Source organism: Natator depressus, chromosome 7 (assembly GCF_965152275.1).
Source record: "Natator depressus isolate rNatDep1 chromosome 7, rNatDep2.hap1, whole genome shotgun sequence".
NCBI lineage: Eukaryota > Metazoa > Chordata > Testudines > Cheloniidae > Natator > Natator depressus.
Window position 1 is genome coordinate 113,400,587 of NC_134240.1, and position 19,692 is coordinate 113,420,278.

Here is a 19,692-nt window from a genome sequence, read left to right on the forward strand (position 1 = left end):
ATGTAGAATTTAGACAAAGTATTCCATCTCTTTTCAGATGTATACTTTTAAACCTCAGGAACTGTTTTCAGTAGATGTCATGCCTTTTAACTTGAAAAAAGATAAGTGCAAATAAGCTCCCAATTGTCTCCCCAATATGTAAACCACATCTCGGGCTGCTGTCTCTGCTTCGCCTTTGAAGTTTCCCTGAAATGTCATGTGTTGTGAAGACTGCTGTGCATAAGCAAGACAATTTGCTCACTCTCAGAATTCTTACCGGTTTCCACTGCTATTTGGTATCCAGCCTCTAGTCTCCGAGATGACCTTTCCAGCCTCTCTGTGTTATCGAGCAGATGTGCCCTCTGAAAAAGAAAAAAAAAAAAAAAAAATCAGACTGCAGTCTACAGTGTTCTCCCCCCCCGACACTTTTTTTAATTATGCTTTCATATGCCAAAACATAAAAATATCTACAGATATTTTACAGAAATAGCCTATTACAAGCACCATTGGGAGAGGCAGGTTCTGTGATCAATCATAATTATGTGTACCAATCATTTTGTTTTGAAAGAGTGAATATGTGCTTCATTGTTATTACATGAGCACGCTGATCAAATCTAGTGCTTCTGTTATATATGGGCACTGCCTGAAGATCAACTTCAAGATTTATTCCCCATTTTATCATACGTAAGCATCCACATTTTCTACTGAACAATAATTTCACAAATCATCATTATTATTGCAGGTGGTAATTTTTAATATTAACAATTTTCAGTGGAGTATATTTCTACTTCGTCTGTACTACTATGGAAAGTACTACTGTATAAAAACAAAATTCTACTCTTACAGAATAGTAAACAGCAGATATATCTTTAGGACTGCTTGATATAAACACATACAGCAACAAAACACTGGTGTCTATAGCTAAAGATATATACCAAAACCTTTTAAAAAGGTACATGCTTGTTTACGTACATAAAGAGATTTTTTTATGAACTCCAGCAAAAATATAACACTGTACACGTTTTTACAATAATTAGTGATAGTGCAAAGGTGAAATGATTGTTTTCACTATTTTATGGTCCACCCATAAACGACTCTCTTTTTCGAGTACTAATACTGGACTAGTTCTAATCAAGCTGTCAAAAATATGTATAAACTAATCAGACTCCTGCTTTCACCAACCCTTCCTTCACCCCAAAAAACAATTTTGGTATGTGTCAAAAACAACTCCTAAAACTTTGCCTTGTTGACAGACGTCATTAAAAAAAAATATCGAAGGAATGCTTTCTGATGATAATAATAAAAAGGAGGTGCCATACATATTATCTGAGTGGCTGTCTACCGAAACGATCTACCTTGCTCTAATGAGCCCCTATGGATCTTGGGAGATGCAAGCTGTATTGACATGCACACTTAAGCTAATACACCTAGACCAATGCCTCCAAGCTCTAGCAGCCAGGGATGCTGACAGAATATCTCGCTTCTATCTTCAAAGAAAGGAAGTGATTAGTATGTTATCATTACCATTCAAAACGTGATTTTCCTATTCCCTCCCGGCATAGGTGACACATCTCTGAGATGCGGCCAGACGATCGAGGCAGCTAAAGCCACATCAAAGCTTGCCTTGAATTTTTTTTTTTAAAATCATTAAAACAATGCATTTAGATCAGCACAGATAGGACCCAAAGTGAAGGTCAGGAAAGCTGCAATAACAGTCTATAATAATTAATAGAGTCGTCTAATACACAGTGGATAGGTTAAGAGTAAATTGCACAAAAGCCTTTACGTTCATGGTGGGCAGGCCACCAAGAAAAAAAAAAGAAGCACAAGCACTTAACATTTAAAAACATAAGTTACAGTGTTCTAATTGAAATCATAATGGCAGCTAGAGTGGTGCGTGTTCTTAGGACTCCTGGCCAATCTAAATAATTAGTGTTAATTTTATGTAATTTTTTTTTTTAAAGGTAGCTTTTCATAATAGCAGCCTCTTTTTCTCTATGGCTCATACACCCTGTTTAAAGAAATGTGTCCGCTTACAATGCAATTTGTAAAAAAAAAAAATTGTATTGAGACTCAATTTATGTTAGTTTAAACTTTAAAACGAATGAGCCATATCTGTATAATAATGTGTCAAAAATATTTTCCTTAAGAAAGGAAAGCTGAGATTATAGGATCAGCAGAGATACTTCGGGGTTTAAAAGATGAGAATTCCAGAAGTTAAGAAGAGACACTTCAAATACTGTAGTTACAGTCTCCAGGACTCAGCACAACCCATAGCACCTTCTAATCACAGGAGAGTTATTTAGTGTTGTCATATGCTTAAAAATAAAAAGCTTTTTTGATCTGATGAAGTGTGCATGTGAGGAGGAAATCAGAATTCACATTGTACGCTGTTATAATTCAACTCATTTATCCAATCAAAAATGCGAGTATTTTAGTGTGTGTGTTTGTATACAGTTGATAAGAAAAATTATACTGAAAAAGTAATGCAAGACACCCGAGTCCAGCCGAACCCTACTCTAAGCAATTAGAACACTAGAGTATTGTGAATTCAGAGCTAACATGAACTCAGTGCTGCGTTTTACCTCTGATTTCAAAACCTTTGCACCTAAGTCATTCTACAATAAAATCTAATTTTTGTTCTTAGGGATGGTGTTATTTACATTCTGTGTTTGGTTTTGCATGAATACCGTCCTTTTGGTCATGAAAGGCAATGAACTACAGTAGCAGCTGATGCTTTCAACTCCTTCCCACCCCTCCCCAAACTCATTCTCTCACACTATCCCCTACCCTTTGTAAGGTGGGTAGTAAGGTCTGTCTTGTAGCTTCAGAAAGAGCCTCCATCTGGAGTTATATGAGGAAGTTTTGCAAAGTGGCATGCTATCACTAGAGATTTAATCATTCCATGTGGGCTGGATTCAAACTGAGATATCAGAAACTAAAAAGACAGAGCAACACAGCCTCCATAGAATTCTGTGTACTGCATGTGTATTAGAATAGAGCCTTGGAATGAGAGGAAGCGTACTTTTTATTAACAAACAGTATGGCAAATCACAATTTTTTTTTTAAATCTGTTCATACCTCCTTAGGAGAACTATAATTAGGGAAGCCTTGATGTTTTACTATGTGACTAGTTTAGAACCATTCCTGAGTCAATGCTTCATTTAGATTCCAATGTGCATTTCGCACTCAATATAAAATACAACCACAATTATAACCTATTGTATAGATAGAACACAAACTCAATACATTTTAAATTATTTCTCTGTCAGTTCAATCACAGTCTATCCAGAATTATAATTCTTTAATTGGATATATACTTTGCTGGCTCCCAGAACATGCCGTGAGATGACAAAAAAGGTAACTGATAAAACTTACAAAATAATGAAAGATGAAGAAATTACTAGTATGTCATACAACGTGATTCATTAGGTTGATATACAAAAGGATTTAAAGTCTCAAAGATTTGATTAAAGACAAAGGCATGGCCTTTTGCAACAAATGCTGAATTATCTAATTTGTTGGAATGTGGTTGTTTTAATGTTCATCACTATTATTATACAAAATTTACTTTTTAAGTGGCAGTTGTGCTCATAGTCTGCATTCAATTTTGAAAGTATCTTGCAAATGGTCAATAACCATGTTTATTAAAAAAAACATGATTTGTTAGCAAAATGCTCCTATTGCAGCCTTCTATAAATCTACACACATATGCACGTCTATGTGCTTCCATGAAAGGGCTCGGCAAGTGTGAGTCTAAAGAACTATCCTTTGCTACAAGTCATATCTGTCTTAATAGTCAGAAATCACATTATTAGAATCCTTGCAACAACGTTCTTATCTGTTTAAATACAGGGACTATAAAGAAAATATTAAGGAGGGGAACTAGGTAGGGCTTTCACTTTGTCTCATATATTTACTTTGTTTTTAAGCTTTCTTTTTCTTCTCATTATCAACTAGATCCATTTTGGACTGGGAAGGAGAGACAAGCAGTGTGACTAGGACACTGGTGAAAGATTCTTTAAAAAAAAATTAAAGCCTTGTTAAATCAAGAACTCCCCTTTGTTGCTATTGATTTGGTTAGTTCCCAGTTCTCTCCCATCATCGCACCTAGAACTTACGACAAATACTTTTTCCAGAGTGTAATGTCCATTATTGATTTGTCAGTTCATCATCATCGTCGTGTTGTTCAGTCAGAAGGTAATAAAGACAAGACTAACATACCATACGAAAATGTTAATACTGTGCTTAGTAGGAGCTCTCTCTAGGAGTCTGCTCAGAAATTTGGCCTGCTAGCAACTATGACTCTACTAAACCCTTCTTGGTAGTAATTAGAAAAAAATAATAAAAGCAGCGCAAGTATCTGCTTTTGCACATGCCCTCCCCCCCACCCCAACAACACACTACAGTGGACAGCATCTTTAGAAAATACACAACAAAATTTCAGTAACTGACCATAAAAAACTTAGACTTCTGGCTCTAAATATTTATGAGCCGTTTCCTAAGTGAAAGGACAGGTGCTTCAGAATACTGATCTTTCGTGTTACACCTACAGATCTACCACATACACACAAATAAATAATAAATATTGATGTGTGTGTTCAGGTCTACTTGTACTAACTACATTTTCACTGTGTATGCAGTGCGTTCATACAATAGGTATATCAATTGCTCTAAACTAAATTCATTGCACAGTGAAGTATTACATATGTTTGATAGTGTTACAATATAGGTTTTCATCAAAGCAATGCTTACATTTACAATACCAATGTACAAATGTATTTACCCCATCAAAGATTTTGTGATGCAAACAAGATTACTACTACACTTGATCTGATCATGATAGTCGAACAGATCAAATCATAGTTTTTTTCCTTCTTTTTCCAATGCCTTTAAAAATTCTCTCTGCTATCAAAGAATTTTAATATCTAAGGTTTGATCTAGGGAGTCCCATGTAAGTGTATAGTGTATGGGGGAGAGAGGAAACACATAACAGTGAATATTTTTAAGCAATGTAATCAATATTTTTGCTTTGTGTAGATTTCCCTGCAACAATAAACAAAAAGATCTACTTTCAGATTTGGAAACTCAGCTTTAAAGGGAAAGCTAGACAACAAAAAGCAAGAAAGTACTCACCTCTTCACGTAATTTTATCAACTGCAACATGAACGCACAAAAAAGATAAAAAGGAAAGAAATGGCAGGAAAGAAAGATCAGTTGTGTGACAGGATACAGAATTAACATTGACAATTTATCTGTTTACATGTTTAGCATTTAAAAATCACAGACAAACACATTAAAAGAACCTAAACATAGACTACATGCAGAGTTTTTTGAACGAATAAAGATCACTTTCTCACACTGTCACATTAAACAAAGAGAATAGTGTGAAATTCTCTTTTAAACCACATCTAAGACACCATCATGAAATAAAGGGGAATGACTTCATAGAAGTCTATATTATAAAGAAAAAAACAAGTTTACTGTTCCTCTCTTCTAAGATTGTACAGCTGAAGTGGTTTTGTATATACAAGTTTTCAGGATGTTTTCTGTATTTTTTTAGTTGTGACAACTGGTTTCTTATTTTACTAACAGATCTGACTTATTAATAGACTATAGTATCTTTATAGTTTGTCACTGGTACACCAATTCATATAATTCTCATTCAGAATGTAAATGCATTGTTATTATTGAACCTATTATAGCAACCTTTTTTCCAGTTAAAAACAACCCAGCTTATGTGGGCTAGTGTAAGAGAATACTTATTTAGTGCACAATACATTTAATTATAGGTAAAAGGAATAATGGCTATCATGAAACATGATTTATTTTAAAAAAATCCATTTTGCATATGCATCCTAATTCAGGATCACTATATTTTATATATTTTTAAATAAAGGTGTGTTCGTAAATCAGTCCAGTTCACTGCAATCTACCTTTTTAACACTATTAATACCATTGTATTGGCAGGACTATTTAAAAAAACCCAACTAGCTTGAATACCAACTACACTGTAACATGTATCTCTCAAAATGGAGAGCGATCCATTAGTTTGTTGTACTAGAACAAAATAGTACAATTACTCACAATAAGTGTATGCAAAGGGATGGTCTGTATGAAAAAACAGAGCTTTCTCACCGATTCCAGTTGAATTGGACAGTGACAATCTCAGTCTATGCTCATATTTCATTTACAATTTCACAAGACTAATATTCAACTTCTATATAAGATGAGAATGTTTACAAATACTGAGAATCTCCAGCAAGAGAGACAACCAAAAATAAAAATCCATTGGTTCCCTAGTATTTCATATGGTCGGTCTAAAATTAAACCTATACTTCAACCCATTACCAAAAAACAAGAGACAAAAGGTTACTAACCATATAAATTAGGAGGGTAATTGCAGTAACTTAAAATGAAAGATAAAGGAAACTTCCAAGAATTTGATATAAAGAAAACCACACTCTTTCCCCACCAAACCACTTCTTAAAATCAAGTACTTGGCCTAGCATAAATCAGTCTCTCTCTCTATCTTCCCCCCCTTCCTTCCCCAAAAAGGCAAACATTACGTCTCTTTAGAAAGAGATGATCTGGGAGTTGATCACATAGCTATCTTTTCTTTCTGAGGTCACCATTCTTCAGTTGACTATGATACTTAAAGGGCCAAAGTTTAAAACTACTCTCCTGCAATAGAGCCCATTTGGGGCATGCCACCCTGCTATAATCAGAGAGAGTTTCAAAACGCTGCACATTTGTTTTTTCAATAGGTTCCAAACAAAAAATGTTCTATCTTGTTTGTGCTGCATGGCTGAATTTAAGCTCTGCATAGGATTTGCAGCTAAGCTAGGTAATGGGAGATTTTTTTTTAAATGTTGTCTGAGAGATATTCATTCAAATTAACAAAAGATGTATTTTTTTGCCATCTAACAATGCACTTGAAGGAAACATATTGCCTTTTTAATTTTTACGTATGTGTTTTTATTAAGCTTGCTGCTCAGTTGTAAACAGCATTTAAATATATACTGCCACCATTTTAGTTTATGATAATCAGCATATTTTTGAAACAAAGATTTTTTTCCCCTCCCAATACGGAATTGATACAAGAGGTAATCTGTTCCTTTGTAGGCTAAAAAAAAAAAAAGAAAAAAAGAAAAAAAATCTGGTTTATGCTGGTTTGAACCAGCGGAATCTCTTGTGGCTAAGCCTTCTGCTGTGACTAAAATCAAAACGGCGCCGCAGTGTGTGTGTGTGTGCGCGCGCGTGTGTGTGCATCTGTGAGGCGTGTCACGTGACACAGAAAACTACCCAAGTTTTTTTTAAAAAGCTGATAACACTACTGTTGTCTCTGTCCGCATACAGATAACGAATAAATGCTGAACTCTATTAAACGCCCTTTACACATTATCGTGGGTCGAACACACAATTTTCTGAACTTATGATGACAGTCTATTTATTTTGCTATAAACCCTCGGCATGTAACGAACAGATTTGTGTCTGGTAATGATCTGCTCTGCCAGGGCTATATGAAATGATACCAACCTTCTTTAGATCTCGGGGAATTAAATTGACCAACTTCACCCCCTGGTCTGTAACTGAAGTTTGACATACTTTATGCACAGCAAGCCCAAATCTAATATTATCAGAACTTTGTAGTCCGAAATTAAGTAGCCACAACATATTTTTTTTTTTTTTTTTTACCACAAATCACACATACAGTGTGTGATGTAAAACACACACACACATACACACACACACACACACTTAATTTAACCTTCTGGTTAACTAATAAGTATTTACTCAAACATATTAGCAAATCTAGTTTGGGAATGGAAGGCAATAGTATTATATTTCAAACAAACAGACTGGTAATGCTATAAATACCTGCACGCTATATTTTTGGCATAAAAAGGTTTCTTATTTAACCCTATAGATGCTTTCTAAAAATATATGGAGTCATCACATAAAACAACCATATAACTAATAAATGGAAGTCACAACTTTAAGCACTGTAGCACTGCATTGAAGCGCTCAAGTCTTTCAAGGAATTTGATAAATACTGCCAGTCTGAATGACAAATATGTCTTGAAAGTAAAAGTCCTGCTTGAGACAACGGTCCTGGAAAAAACGATAACCCAAACATGCACAATAGGGTGGCTGTTTTTTTTTCCGTCTCATATTTTTATAACTCAATGTGCTTTTATCTGATTATGTTCACTGGATTTAAATTAGGAGAAAATTAATGTATACAAAGCAAGCAATTACTTCATTAAATACAGCATGCCATCACTAGTATCTACCATACCAAACAAAGATATATTAATTTTAAAAGAAATTTTGATTGCTGGAATTTGTACATATTTTGACAACACCAGCAGCTTTTATATACTGTACCTATTATACACTAGCTGTATCTTGGCATAAGCATGGAGTCATGACCATATTCTCAGACATAGTTGTCTGTACACATGATGATAATTTCTTAAGCGGGGAAAAGACCAGGACACCCTCATTTGCAATGTTTTGCAATATTAATTGTTGCTATGCAGATCTGTTTTGAGGAACAACTGGAGACTGAATTCTGTGTACTTGTTTACCTGCATAACCTCAGGCATATTCTGTGTATCCACTAACTAAGTTGTGTATATCGTTGCAACTATATCTTTGAAACATGAATAAAGAGCTAACAGTTGAATAAACAAAAGACTAACCAGGCAACTGATTCTTCACTTTCCCCCCAATCTTATTTTCAGTTAACTTAATCCACTATCATATATAAATATATTCAATTCCATTTGCCTTTCCTCTCCAAGAAACAGTTATAAAAAAGTTTAATGTGACTGCCAGTGTTCCATCTAAAGAATTGTACAAGCTGAGAAGTTTCTCTCCCCCTCACCTGGCTAACCCTCAAGCCTACCCTGATATTTATCTCCTCCAGTGATGGACTTTACCAATATTTCTAGTTTGCTAAAGCAGAAATTCTTAGACAACACCTGTTTTTCATTGATTTAATCATTAAGAAAAAACTAGGTTTGAATATTGCAGGAAAAGACAAACAGCACTTCATTTAGTCAATTTAATCCAAACATAACAAATAATTAATTAGTCTAAACCCTGGATTACACTGAGGGTTGGTCCTTCCACCTGACTTATTCTGTCAAACAACATTAAAACAAACTTTTGCACATGAGAAAGATACCCCTAATATTTCATATAGTTTTCAGTTATATTGGGATGTTATGTTGGACAGGTAAAGTTTTATATTTATAAACTGCTTTTGATATCAGTACAAAGGGCAACAGCTTTTTGGGTTATTGGATTAAATACTTCTACATAGTTGGCTAATTATTCACATAAAAATACTCAAAACTTACATTTATGGTTGATTTAAAAAAACAGCACCGAATGGTATGTCAAACTTTAGACTAAAAAGTTTGTGTGTGTGATAACCAGCCAGATGCATGTACCCAAGATGATATTCTTATGATTAAGTATTTTCTTAGCTGTAACAAGTATAATCATCATTATATTTTCATATGAAAAAGTGATAGAAAGAATTGGAGCAATCCAATAAATATGAGGAAGATCTTTGTGAACATTAGTCTTCATGTATTTAAAAGAAATAAGCCAGTTTCACAGCAGAGTTTCATGCTTATAAAAAGTTTGTCAAAAAAGAAAACAAAAAAAAATTTTTTTTTGGGTGGTGGTACAAAGTGTGTCAAGTTTAAGACATGAGTTGCAAATACAGATTTACATTTCTGAAGAGAACCAAGTGTTCTCCCCCCTCCACATTTTACCCTAGGTAACAAGTGGTCATTTCAAAAGATCAAAAACAAACAAAGCCCAAGCTGGCATATAATTTTAAAATTACATTATTATATAACTCTTTTAGGGGAGACCATTTTTTTTCCTCCCTGAGAGGTTCGAAAAGAGATCACATCTCACAAAAAGTGCTCCTGTGAATCAGTTATTCAGCCTTTCCTTAAAAAGCAAAAACAACATTTTATATTGCACTCACACATTAGGTATTCTGTTATAAGTAAAACTTCTTATCACACCTGCCCTTTTATGTCTGATCTCACACAAATTTCTCTTAAAATGTGAAAACAGTGGTGTAGTTAAAAGACGTGAAAACCCAAATTCTATCTTAACACCTTTATACGTTTGAACTTATGATGATGACATGCAAATTATGAAAATTCTCTCCCTAAAACAATCATACTCTTGTATTTAAAAAAAAACAAAAAAACTTTCAACTCATACCTTGTATATCTGCCTCTTTAAATATGTGTCTAAAGCTATTACAGACTCTTTTTATATTATACATTAATATTAAATACAATATATGATTTCATCAATATACGTATTAAAGTCCATCATGTAAATTACCAATTATCCTTTTAATATTGTTCTGCTGATATTGTACTTGCTCAGTACTCAACCTTTTTAATATCAATATTTTGGACATTGAGGGACAAATCCTGAAATCTTTAACTTAGTTTTAACTCAGCTATTCCTGAGGCAAAACTCATACTGAAGTCAGAACTGAATAGAACTCCAGAATTTGGTCCTTATTTCTCCCCAATTTACAATATCCAAATAATTGAATTTATTGTTAAGTAATCATTTACCAAGCTTCACTTGTAAAATCAAAGTTACCACAGCAAAAAAAAAATTATTATTCAAGTAAACTTTAAAATAACTTCTAATTTAAAAGTACCACATGCTAATTTTGGTGTGAGGGAAGACAAGGGAATTGATTTAAAATAAAATTCGGTTTTCAGATAGAAAACCTGGAAGACAAGTTTGAATCCCAGATGAAGTATTAATAGGTGTGTTAGATCCCTCTGAAAATAGTGTTTCCTTTATCATTTTTATGACCTTATAAGAATCATGATGATAGTGTCCTGAATAACAATTTCATGATAAAACTCAAGGAGGGCTTATAGTAATTAAGCACCCTTTCATAAAAAGAAGTATATAACATTATAAACTCTAATACAATGTGTGAGAGAGAATCACAGGCTTTTACTGGTGCAACTTGCATTTTTGGAACACGGAAAGAAAACCTGGTTAAGAAAGGAAGGCACACAAGGAAAGTGAGGGGTACTGTTCAATTCTGAGAGCTCACTTTCATTTGTTTTGCCTGCCAGTGTTGATTTAATTATACTGTATTATTATCAAAGCTGCATTATGTACTTTTTTATTCCTTTTACATGTGTTTGAGGTGAAGACCCTGGCTTTGTCAGCAAACAGTGCGTTTCAAGTTATTCCCTAAGTACTAAATAATAAAGAAAAGAGAAGAAAAGATTTTTTTTAAAGATAGCAGACAGTGATCACAAGGTAAAGGGTTAAATGTAAGATCTCCAAGAAACATTTTGAAGTTGATTAAGACCCCAGCTTTGCATTAAACAGTATCATTTCCACATGAGTTGTTGCTAATGCTGTTAAGGAGCAGCTTGAGAAGCCCAGTGTGCCAGTGACCTCCTTCACCCTCCAGCCACCCACTAGGGCTTCTTGATTAGCATCCTACCTGGTTCTCTGAGGAATTCCCATCATCCCCTAGGAGCTCATTCCGCACCTCGTCACTGTAGGCAATCCGTGACCTTTTCTGTAAAACAAAAAGAAAAAAGGGTTAGGAAGTAAACCTTCGAAGCCATCGGTCTCAAGGCTGATCATTTTAAACCTCGAGAGCCCCCTAATGGATACCTATTTGATAAAAATCTGCAAGTAAAGTTACTGAAAAGTTCCTTAACTGCAGAATTTCAACATATATTATTGGAAAAATATTAACATATTTGAGGAGATTGTAAAAAGTCACGTTCATCAACAAAACTTGCCTAGTAAAGTACTTGGATATACAGTATGCTATTCAAGTTTTGAGAACTAGAACATTTTACATATTACCGCAGAAGTGTTTATAGAGGCATAGATGTATTTATCTGAGCTATCTTATTACCTGGAATGGGAACTCGAACTAAAACAGTAGTAATGTCATGAAACAGGGAAGGGAAAGCTGAGCTTTTCCTACATCAAAGAGATAACTTTTTAACAATGTACATTGGCCAAAAAGGGTTTAAAATGACAGATCTAGAAAATAAATAAGGTTTTCTTTGCTGTTACTGTAAAGGCCTATGGGAAAAAAAAAGACCATAAGAAATCTGAGGGCTGGGTATGTGGGCGGGGGGGGGGGGAAGGGAAGAAGAGGGACAACAGTACTGGGAAATGTTAGTTTACTTCACTTTATATAAACACATCAAAACTTTGTAAAATCAGAAAGCCTAATATGGGCCGAAGAGACCATGTCATGATTTGTACTGTCTTCAAACTCCAGACTGTCTCATTAAATATTCATCCCTATTGATTCCAAATTAGCATATTTTTAAGAAAGTTATGAACAGTTGAAAACAAAGGTTCAAACAACCATCCCAAGGTCACTTAGGCACCATGGTGTGTTAGAATTCCAGAGATAGAGCTCAGCCTTAAAGTTTTGTGGCTGCCAGCGAACTGTACAGTACCATTTTACTTTCCTGCTTCAATTTTTTACATTTACCACTGAGAGGGAAAAAGGTATTTTAATTGATTGTTTTATAGCTTTTTTAAATTAAACGTGGATATGACAAGTTTTAATATACATGAAAGGAAGTGGCTAGAACTAATACTCGGACAACTAGACTTTGTCTATGGAAGCTTCCCTGCACAGCTCTGCCAAAGCACTCCAGTTCCGACCTACAGTAGTACCTGTAGCAACAACTCATGAAACACAGCAATCCTAGAAAAAAGAAAAGGAGTACTTGTGGCACCTTAGAGACTAACCAATTTATTTGAGCATAAGCTTTCGTGAGCTACAGCTCACTTCATCGGATGCATACTGTGGAAAGTGTAGAAGATCTTTTATACACACAAAGCAAAAGATCTTCTACACAGGATGCATCCGATGAAGTGAGCTGTAGCTCACAAAAGCTTATGCTCAAATAAATTGGTTAGTCTCCAAGGTGCCACAAGTACTCCTTTTCTTTTTGCGAATACAGACTAACACGGCTGTTACTCTGAAACCAGCAATCCTAGACCTTACCTGAGTTGGCTGCCAAGTGTACCAAAAACTTGCCTCAGTTTGGGATGCAGACACAGTTCACTAGAGAGTAGACTAAGCCCGGGGAAATTCATTGCATTTGTGACCAAATAAAAATATGAAAATTGGTCACCACTGGGAAGAAGACTACCAATGAACTAAGCCAGGGCACCACCCAGCTTACTTGCAACACTTTTAAGCTGTTTATCCTTTATGATTAAGGTTTACCTTTTCACGATTATCATCATTATAATGCTTACCAATTTGTGGTGCAACTGCTCGTGTTTAACACTAGAATATATACTAAAGCTACAGCTATACATAGCAAGGACAAAGCATACCATGAACCTACTACAAGAATTGAACTGCGCTAAATCTCTTTTTCCCTACTTGGAGATCTCAGCCGCAGGAGTTTCATACTATCCAAGCAAAAGTAGTCTACAGCATTAAAGGAAATGAGAACCTTTAAACAGGCTGTGGTATCAGAGCTGCCTGTTTAAATTATTCATTTCATCACTATGGGGGACTAAAACACTCCACAGTATGCAAGAAATCATATGGAGATGGGTTTTGTTTTTCTCTTTTTTCACCAAAAAGCCAACAAATTGGCATAGATTGCTCAATTATGTTATTTTCATATTTTTACTTGATACACATCAAACAAGGAAGGAAATTACAAATATATGTCAATAAATATCTAGAGAGACAACGTGGGTGAGAGCAATATCTTTTACTGGATCAACTTCTGTAAAAGATATTACCTCACCCACCTTGTCTCTCTAATATCCTGGGACCAACACAGCTACAACACTACAATAAATATCTAATCTTTTTTGGTTAAGATCCAATCTCTACATATGAGGTCCAGCAATCTAAGTGTACAGTCTTACACAATCACCTAACAGCGCAGCACCATGGACATTGGTAATGTTAACCATATTTCTCACTTTTACCTTGCAATGGTAAACATCATGCTCCATTAGTTTGTTGTCAGGTGTACCATTTGGCTAATTATAGAGAGTTTGAGGAGTTCTTGGTTTCACACAATTCATTTGAATGATTAAAGTGGTGATTGTTCCAATTTACAAGGGACTGTATGAGAAAAAGTGTGCTTTATGACAAAGAATCACAACATTTTTGCAATCATTCTATTTTTTCCCCCTCAAAAAGACACTATACCTATCCTTCATGTCAATATAAGTGCAGCTAATAATAATGTTCTTTTATTACAATGATCTGTCCTGATTAGAAAATCAGCAGTTGTACTGAAAGAAATAATCTTTTGACTACGACTAGGTGCAACTCTTTGCCTTAATCAATAAATAATTTGATATTACTTTTTAATCACAGTTTCACCACCACCTGAATCAATAATATAAAAGGACCTTGGAACTAAAGTGCTCATTTGTTCTATCAGGATTTGTACAAAACATCAATACTTTATTTTCTTTAATAAAAAATAAAAATAATGATTGTAGTAATTTGGCTAATACTTATATTTGGCTAATCAAAACTAAAAACAAGAAAACGGATTAATACAAATCTGATCATTATAAATATTTTAAGATTTTTTTTCTTCATAACTATCAACAGTATATAAATATGTACTTTAGCCAAATGCAAGCATGATAGTTTGAGCTGGAAATGTCACACATTCTGCTACAGTTTGAAGGAACCCAATTCATAATGCATTTTATAAATAGTTAATGACTTCTATACATAAGCTAACCAGGCAAATCAAAAAATTGTCAACATTTTTAGTCTTAGTTGTCAGTTACCACTGTCTACTGGTACTTTATATGTATGTTTCTAGAAAAGACAGAAGCTTTACAGAGTTTGTAATCCAATGCATTTTCTGGGCAGCTCAATATGAGTTTCAGACCTTCTATGTACAGTTTTTCTCTGCAAAGGTTTGTCAAATACAGTAGAAGTTTTTCTTGCATTTTGTATGTATATGTGCTAAGTTCTGTGCACAAGTGTTTAACGTTACTGAGTATATCGGTATACATGTACACGCTCAGAGATCATAAGCGGTATAGTATACATGCACACAGTTACACAAACGGCCTAAAGGTACTAGCCAGAAGAACTTCTAGACAAAGAAAGTTTCAGTAGCTGCTTTAAATGTACTACAGTACTCAGACCTTCTGCCAAGGAATAATTTCTGATTCTAGGCAGATCTCACTTGGTTTATGAACAAGATTTTTGCATACTGATTGGGTGCTTTTCTTAAAGCCCTGTTCACACAGATACACTTGCTCAGTTCTGTCTGGCAATTTGGCTTTAAACAATCTGTCTACTTGACCCAAGCCTTAACATTTCCCTACTGAACTGAATGTGTTCATGGGCAGCCACAGTTAAAATTAGAAATAAAATGAATTAACTCACCTTAAACTAATTAAGAACTGTGATCTGCAGTACTACCCCCTGTATGATTTTACATGTGAAGCAGGGTACATGCAACCCAAGTGTAAGAATTCTGTTATACTAATCTGAGCATAACAATGAAGTTAGTCTATTACTAAAGCATACTAGAAGCTAATTTCCATAGCCTACACATGGCAAACCAATTGCTTAAATTGCCTCACCTGGGAATGTAATATAATGTTATCATCAGACCAGCCACACTGTAAATAGATTTATAATGCTTTCCATATGCTAGGCTATGTTGCATATGAATTAAGTAATGATCTGGTATTACAATACAATCAGCTAGTTCCCACACCTGGCAGACAGGATATTTTGCTAAATTACTACCTATACAGCTACATCACAAAATAAAGAAGGAAACAGCAATGGGAAGAGAAACAATCTACATGGCATATGACTGATTTTACATAGTAATCCAATAGGATTCAGATAGAGGTGCTCGAAATAATCTGTTCCCAACATCTGTACAACAGAATGCATGCTTATTCATTTCTAGTCAATTCCGGCCTACTTTTCCACATTCTATATTTTAATTACTCATCCACAATGTTCACATTGGTAAGGGAAAGCACTAGCCCCTGCTCCTCGTTTCTATGTACTTTCAGCAGTGAGCCAAATAACTGATGCAGAGCATTGCATGTTTTCTTAACTAAACTAAGGAACAGCGTTTCTCCCAATTACTAATCGAACTAGTCTACAGACGCCCAAAGCTAGATATATTTCAGACAAATGGCCCACTCTAGCCCAGTTATTCCTTTTGCCCAGCCGTACTTTTCCACCTCGATCTATTTCAGAATGGTTACCAGAATTTTTTTTTTTTTTTGGGTAAACCGTGTGATAAATCTATAAACAATAAAAAATTTTGCCGATACTTTTTTCTTTTTCAATATACGGTTTTCTAGAGTATTTCAGATGGCTAAAGAAACACTGCCCACCTCAAAAAAAATCACATTGCTGTCTGAAAACTGCACCTACTGTAAATACCAGGAACATCTAAGATTACTATAATTTAATACAGTTAGTGGGGAGAAATTCCATTTTTAAAAACATATTTATGTACTTTGTGCATAGACAGTTTCACGTTGCCCCTGTAAAGTTGGAGAGCTAAGACTTGATCCAGCAATGTACCATGTTTGAGCAGACTGCTATCCTCACACATTATATGTTGCAGGATTGGAACCTTAGTTCCTTCCTTAAAGCATCCTCTGTGAAGCAGAAAGCTCTTCAAGAGTGTTTTCTGATTTTTTTAGGAGAGAAAAATTGGCCTCTCTATTTAAAGGGTGCTCTCACAGAAATAACAGAGCTTTTTTAATTAGTCTACTTTTAAAGTATTCAGTGGACAGTGTCTTTTTATGGAGAGTTAAATCATATTGACAACTTTTTAAAGAAAATGCATTCAACTTTAGTGTCATGAACAGATCTTATCCTAACTGCTTCAAAAACATTTTTCAGCAGATGGTCTCAAAAACAGGTCACATGAAGGTAACAAACTGAAGTTCTATATTTGTATGTCAACGAGGTCATTTTATCAAACTATTTCAGACCTCAATCCAAAAGGGGCTTAACCAAGTGTAGAAAGCTAACTTCTGATCAGTTCTGTCTACAAGGCAAGAAACTGATTCCACATTGCTAATCTGGAATGTAATAAAAAAACTGACTTTCAACTGTTTTCAAAGAAAAGTTAAAATGTAAAGATATGCTTTATAGCGATAGAAAATAAACCGCTCTGATCACTCCCCCTCCCCAAATAAAAACTAAGGTGAATGAAAGCATCAATCCAACAGAATTGTTTAGATAACAAAAGTCAATCCCTGAAACACTTCAAATCTCCCTCCTCCCCCCAAATTGTTACAGGCAAACTACAGAAGACAAGATTACAACCTATAACTTGAACCCTGCCACTTCACAAAATCAAATGTCTTCCAACAAGAGCACAGCCAAATCAAACCATCAGTAAAAATGTTAATGTGAAGTTAATGCAGAGAGAGCATCACACATTCTACGCAGAAGTCACAAGTCTATAAATTTTCTTTTCAACAATCATCTTCAGAAACTTTTTCAGCTTCATTATGGGGTGAGAGCAGGCATGAAGGTCAAGATAACCCCCATAAGAATACACACTCTGTATTATGTTGTTGGTGAAAAATGCAGCTTCTGCCAACAAAACAACTTCTACCGCAAACCTCATGACCAATGGACTATGCATGTCACCAAGATGGCCAATGTTAAAACAACCTACTAGATTATACACATAGTTAGGGAAGAATGCAGGTCACCTGTGAGAGAATTGTAATTCATTGTTTCTGTGTGCACATTAGGAGTAACAGAAGCAGATTTCTAATGTGAAGAGACATTTGTATTCACAAAAAAGTCCAACATTTAGCTGAACTCTGCTTTCTAATGTTAATAACTTACTAAAGAAAAGGCTTTCCCAAAACCAAAGGTCACAGACCAAAAGCATCCTTTACCGATGGTGCTCAAAAGTTCATCATCACTACTTCTAATTCAAATGGACACTGCATACAAAAAGATGATGTGAGAAAGGCACTGCATTACTATTGATTACATATGTATCCCCAAAAACAATGCTAAATAGTTCCTCTCTACTTGGTGTTTTTACCTTTTGGATGTTTTTGAAGTTACCACACTCCCTCTCGCAATTTTAGGCATTGCTTAAGCAAGTTAAGTATATTTAATTCTTTTAATCCTTCATCAGAAGTCTATTCCTTCAGTCTCTTTAGACATGTAGTTGGTTCTTACAAGTGCTGTACAACAGTTTGTCAACAACTTCAATCAGATGCCATAATCTGGTCAAAGCATTCTAGCTGTGATCTCACCAGAGTTTAGATAGATAGAAAATTACTATTAAACTAAGAGGTATCTCTCTGTATGCGGCCTGAAATCTCACCTGCCTTTTGCACTTCAAACTCATATCTAATCAGCTGTCGACTATTACCTCCAGGCCTCTTGAAGCATTCCCACAGTCCAGATGTCTCCCTTCCATTGAAAATTACTTCTGATTATTATTCCCCAGATGTATTCATTTGTATTTTTCCCAAGTTAAATGTCTTTAAAAAAAAATTCTGCCTATGTTTCTATCCATTCTATGCCCTTTTGTAGAATTCCTCTATTTTACACAGGAAAACCTCTCAATGTAATTTCATCTGCAAAGTTCATTCACGTGCTATTTGTTCCCTTTCCAATATATAAACAAAAGTGCTTAATAAGCATGACATACTGGGTAGTCATAGTGAGACTAGTGAGGGGATATGTCATCCCTGCCCCACAACCCTTGGGTGCCTCACAATGCCTTGCTGAAGTAGCTCCCACCTGGGCCGCTCACGAACAGCCTTCCAGCATGCAAGCCACACCCTGAGTGTCTGTGTGTAACTGCAGTTTGCCAGTTACGCTCTGGTTCTCACCAGCCTTGGTTGTAGTGCAGGGTGGCCCCAAAATGTATATCCTGAACTGCCCAGAAAGGTAGGTTCTGTACCTCTCCTGGACAGTACGAATATTTAAGTCCCTTACTCCTTGAAGGGAGCAGTATACCAGTTTATTGTCTTAAACAGCATCACCCAAACACCAATTTAAAGAGTGGATTAGATAAACCCATAAAAGAAGTTTATTAACGACAAAGAGATAGATTTTAAGTGAGTACAAGTACTGAGGCATAAAAGTCAGAAATGATTTTTTTTAAAAAAAGCTTACTAGTGCCTAAAAAATAATATTAGATTGAAGCAAACTTTTTCATCACATGCTTCCGGCAAAGTTACTGACCAAACACTTCAGGTCAGGACCTGTTTTGATCATAAACTCTTAACATCATACAGGGAAATCTCATAACTTCACATACCATGTTGCCACACGTATTTTATCAGGACAATCCTGACTAGCAAATTATTAGTTTTTAGATGATACCTTGCAAGGCATACAGTGGACAAAGATTATTACACTAGTGTATAGGGTGTGAATATTCTGTCACAATAAAACAAAGTTAACACCAATCCTTACAACATGCCACAAGACACCTTCCTGACTTATTAATTTTTGATTACCACTGGCCTTTGTTCACAGTCTTCTGACGAGTATTTGGCCTCTCTGACAGTGTTCATTTCTAAATTAAAATTTCACAAAATAGTAATTAGACTTAGAATATACTAGCTAGACCACCTTTCTACCAACAGAGGATTCCTCCTGACATTAGAACTTCAAAC

At 35.1% G+C, this 19,692-nt stretch overlaps 1 protein-coding gene across 3 annotated transcripts in view; it reads right to left on the reverse strand.

Annotated features, from left to right (window-relative positions):
* The window catches only part of VTI1A (vesicle transport through interaction with t-SNAREs 1A), a 356,160-nt gene that overhangs the window by 269,241 nt on the left and 67,227 nt on the right, over nucleotides 1-19,692 (reverse strand). For 2 of the 3 annotated variants that reach the window (XM_074959349.1, XM_074959347.1), the window contains exons 4-6: nucleotides 11,510-11,587; nucleotides 5,116-5,136; nucleotides 257-341 (exon numbers count right to left, since the gene is read on the reverse strand). In XM_074959349.1, the coding sequence (XP_074815450.1) occupies nucleotides 257-341; nucleotides 5,116-5,136; nucleotides 11,510-11,587 (184 nt within the window). The remainder of the gene's footprint in view (nucleotides 1-256; nucleotides 342-5,115; nucleotides 5,137-11,509; nucleotides 11,588-19,692) is intronic. The other variant, XM_074959348.1, reaches the window with a different exon arrangement.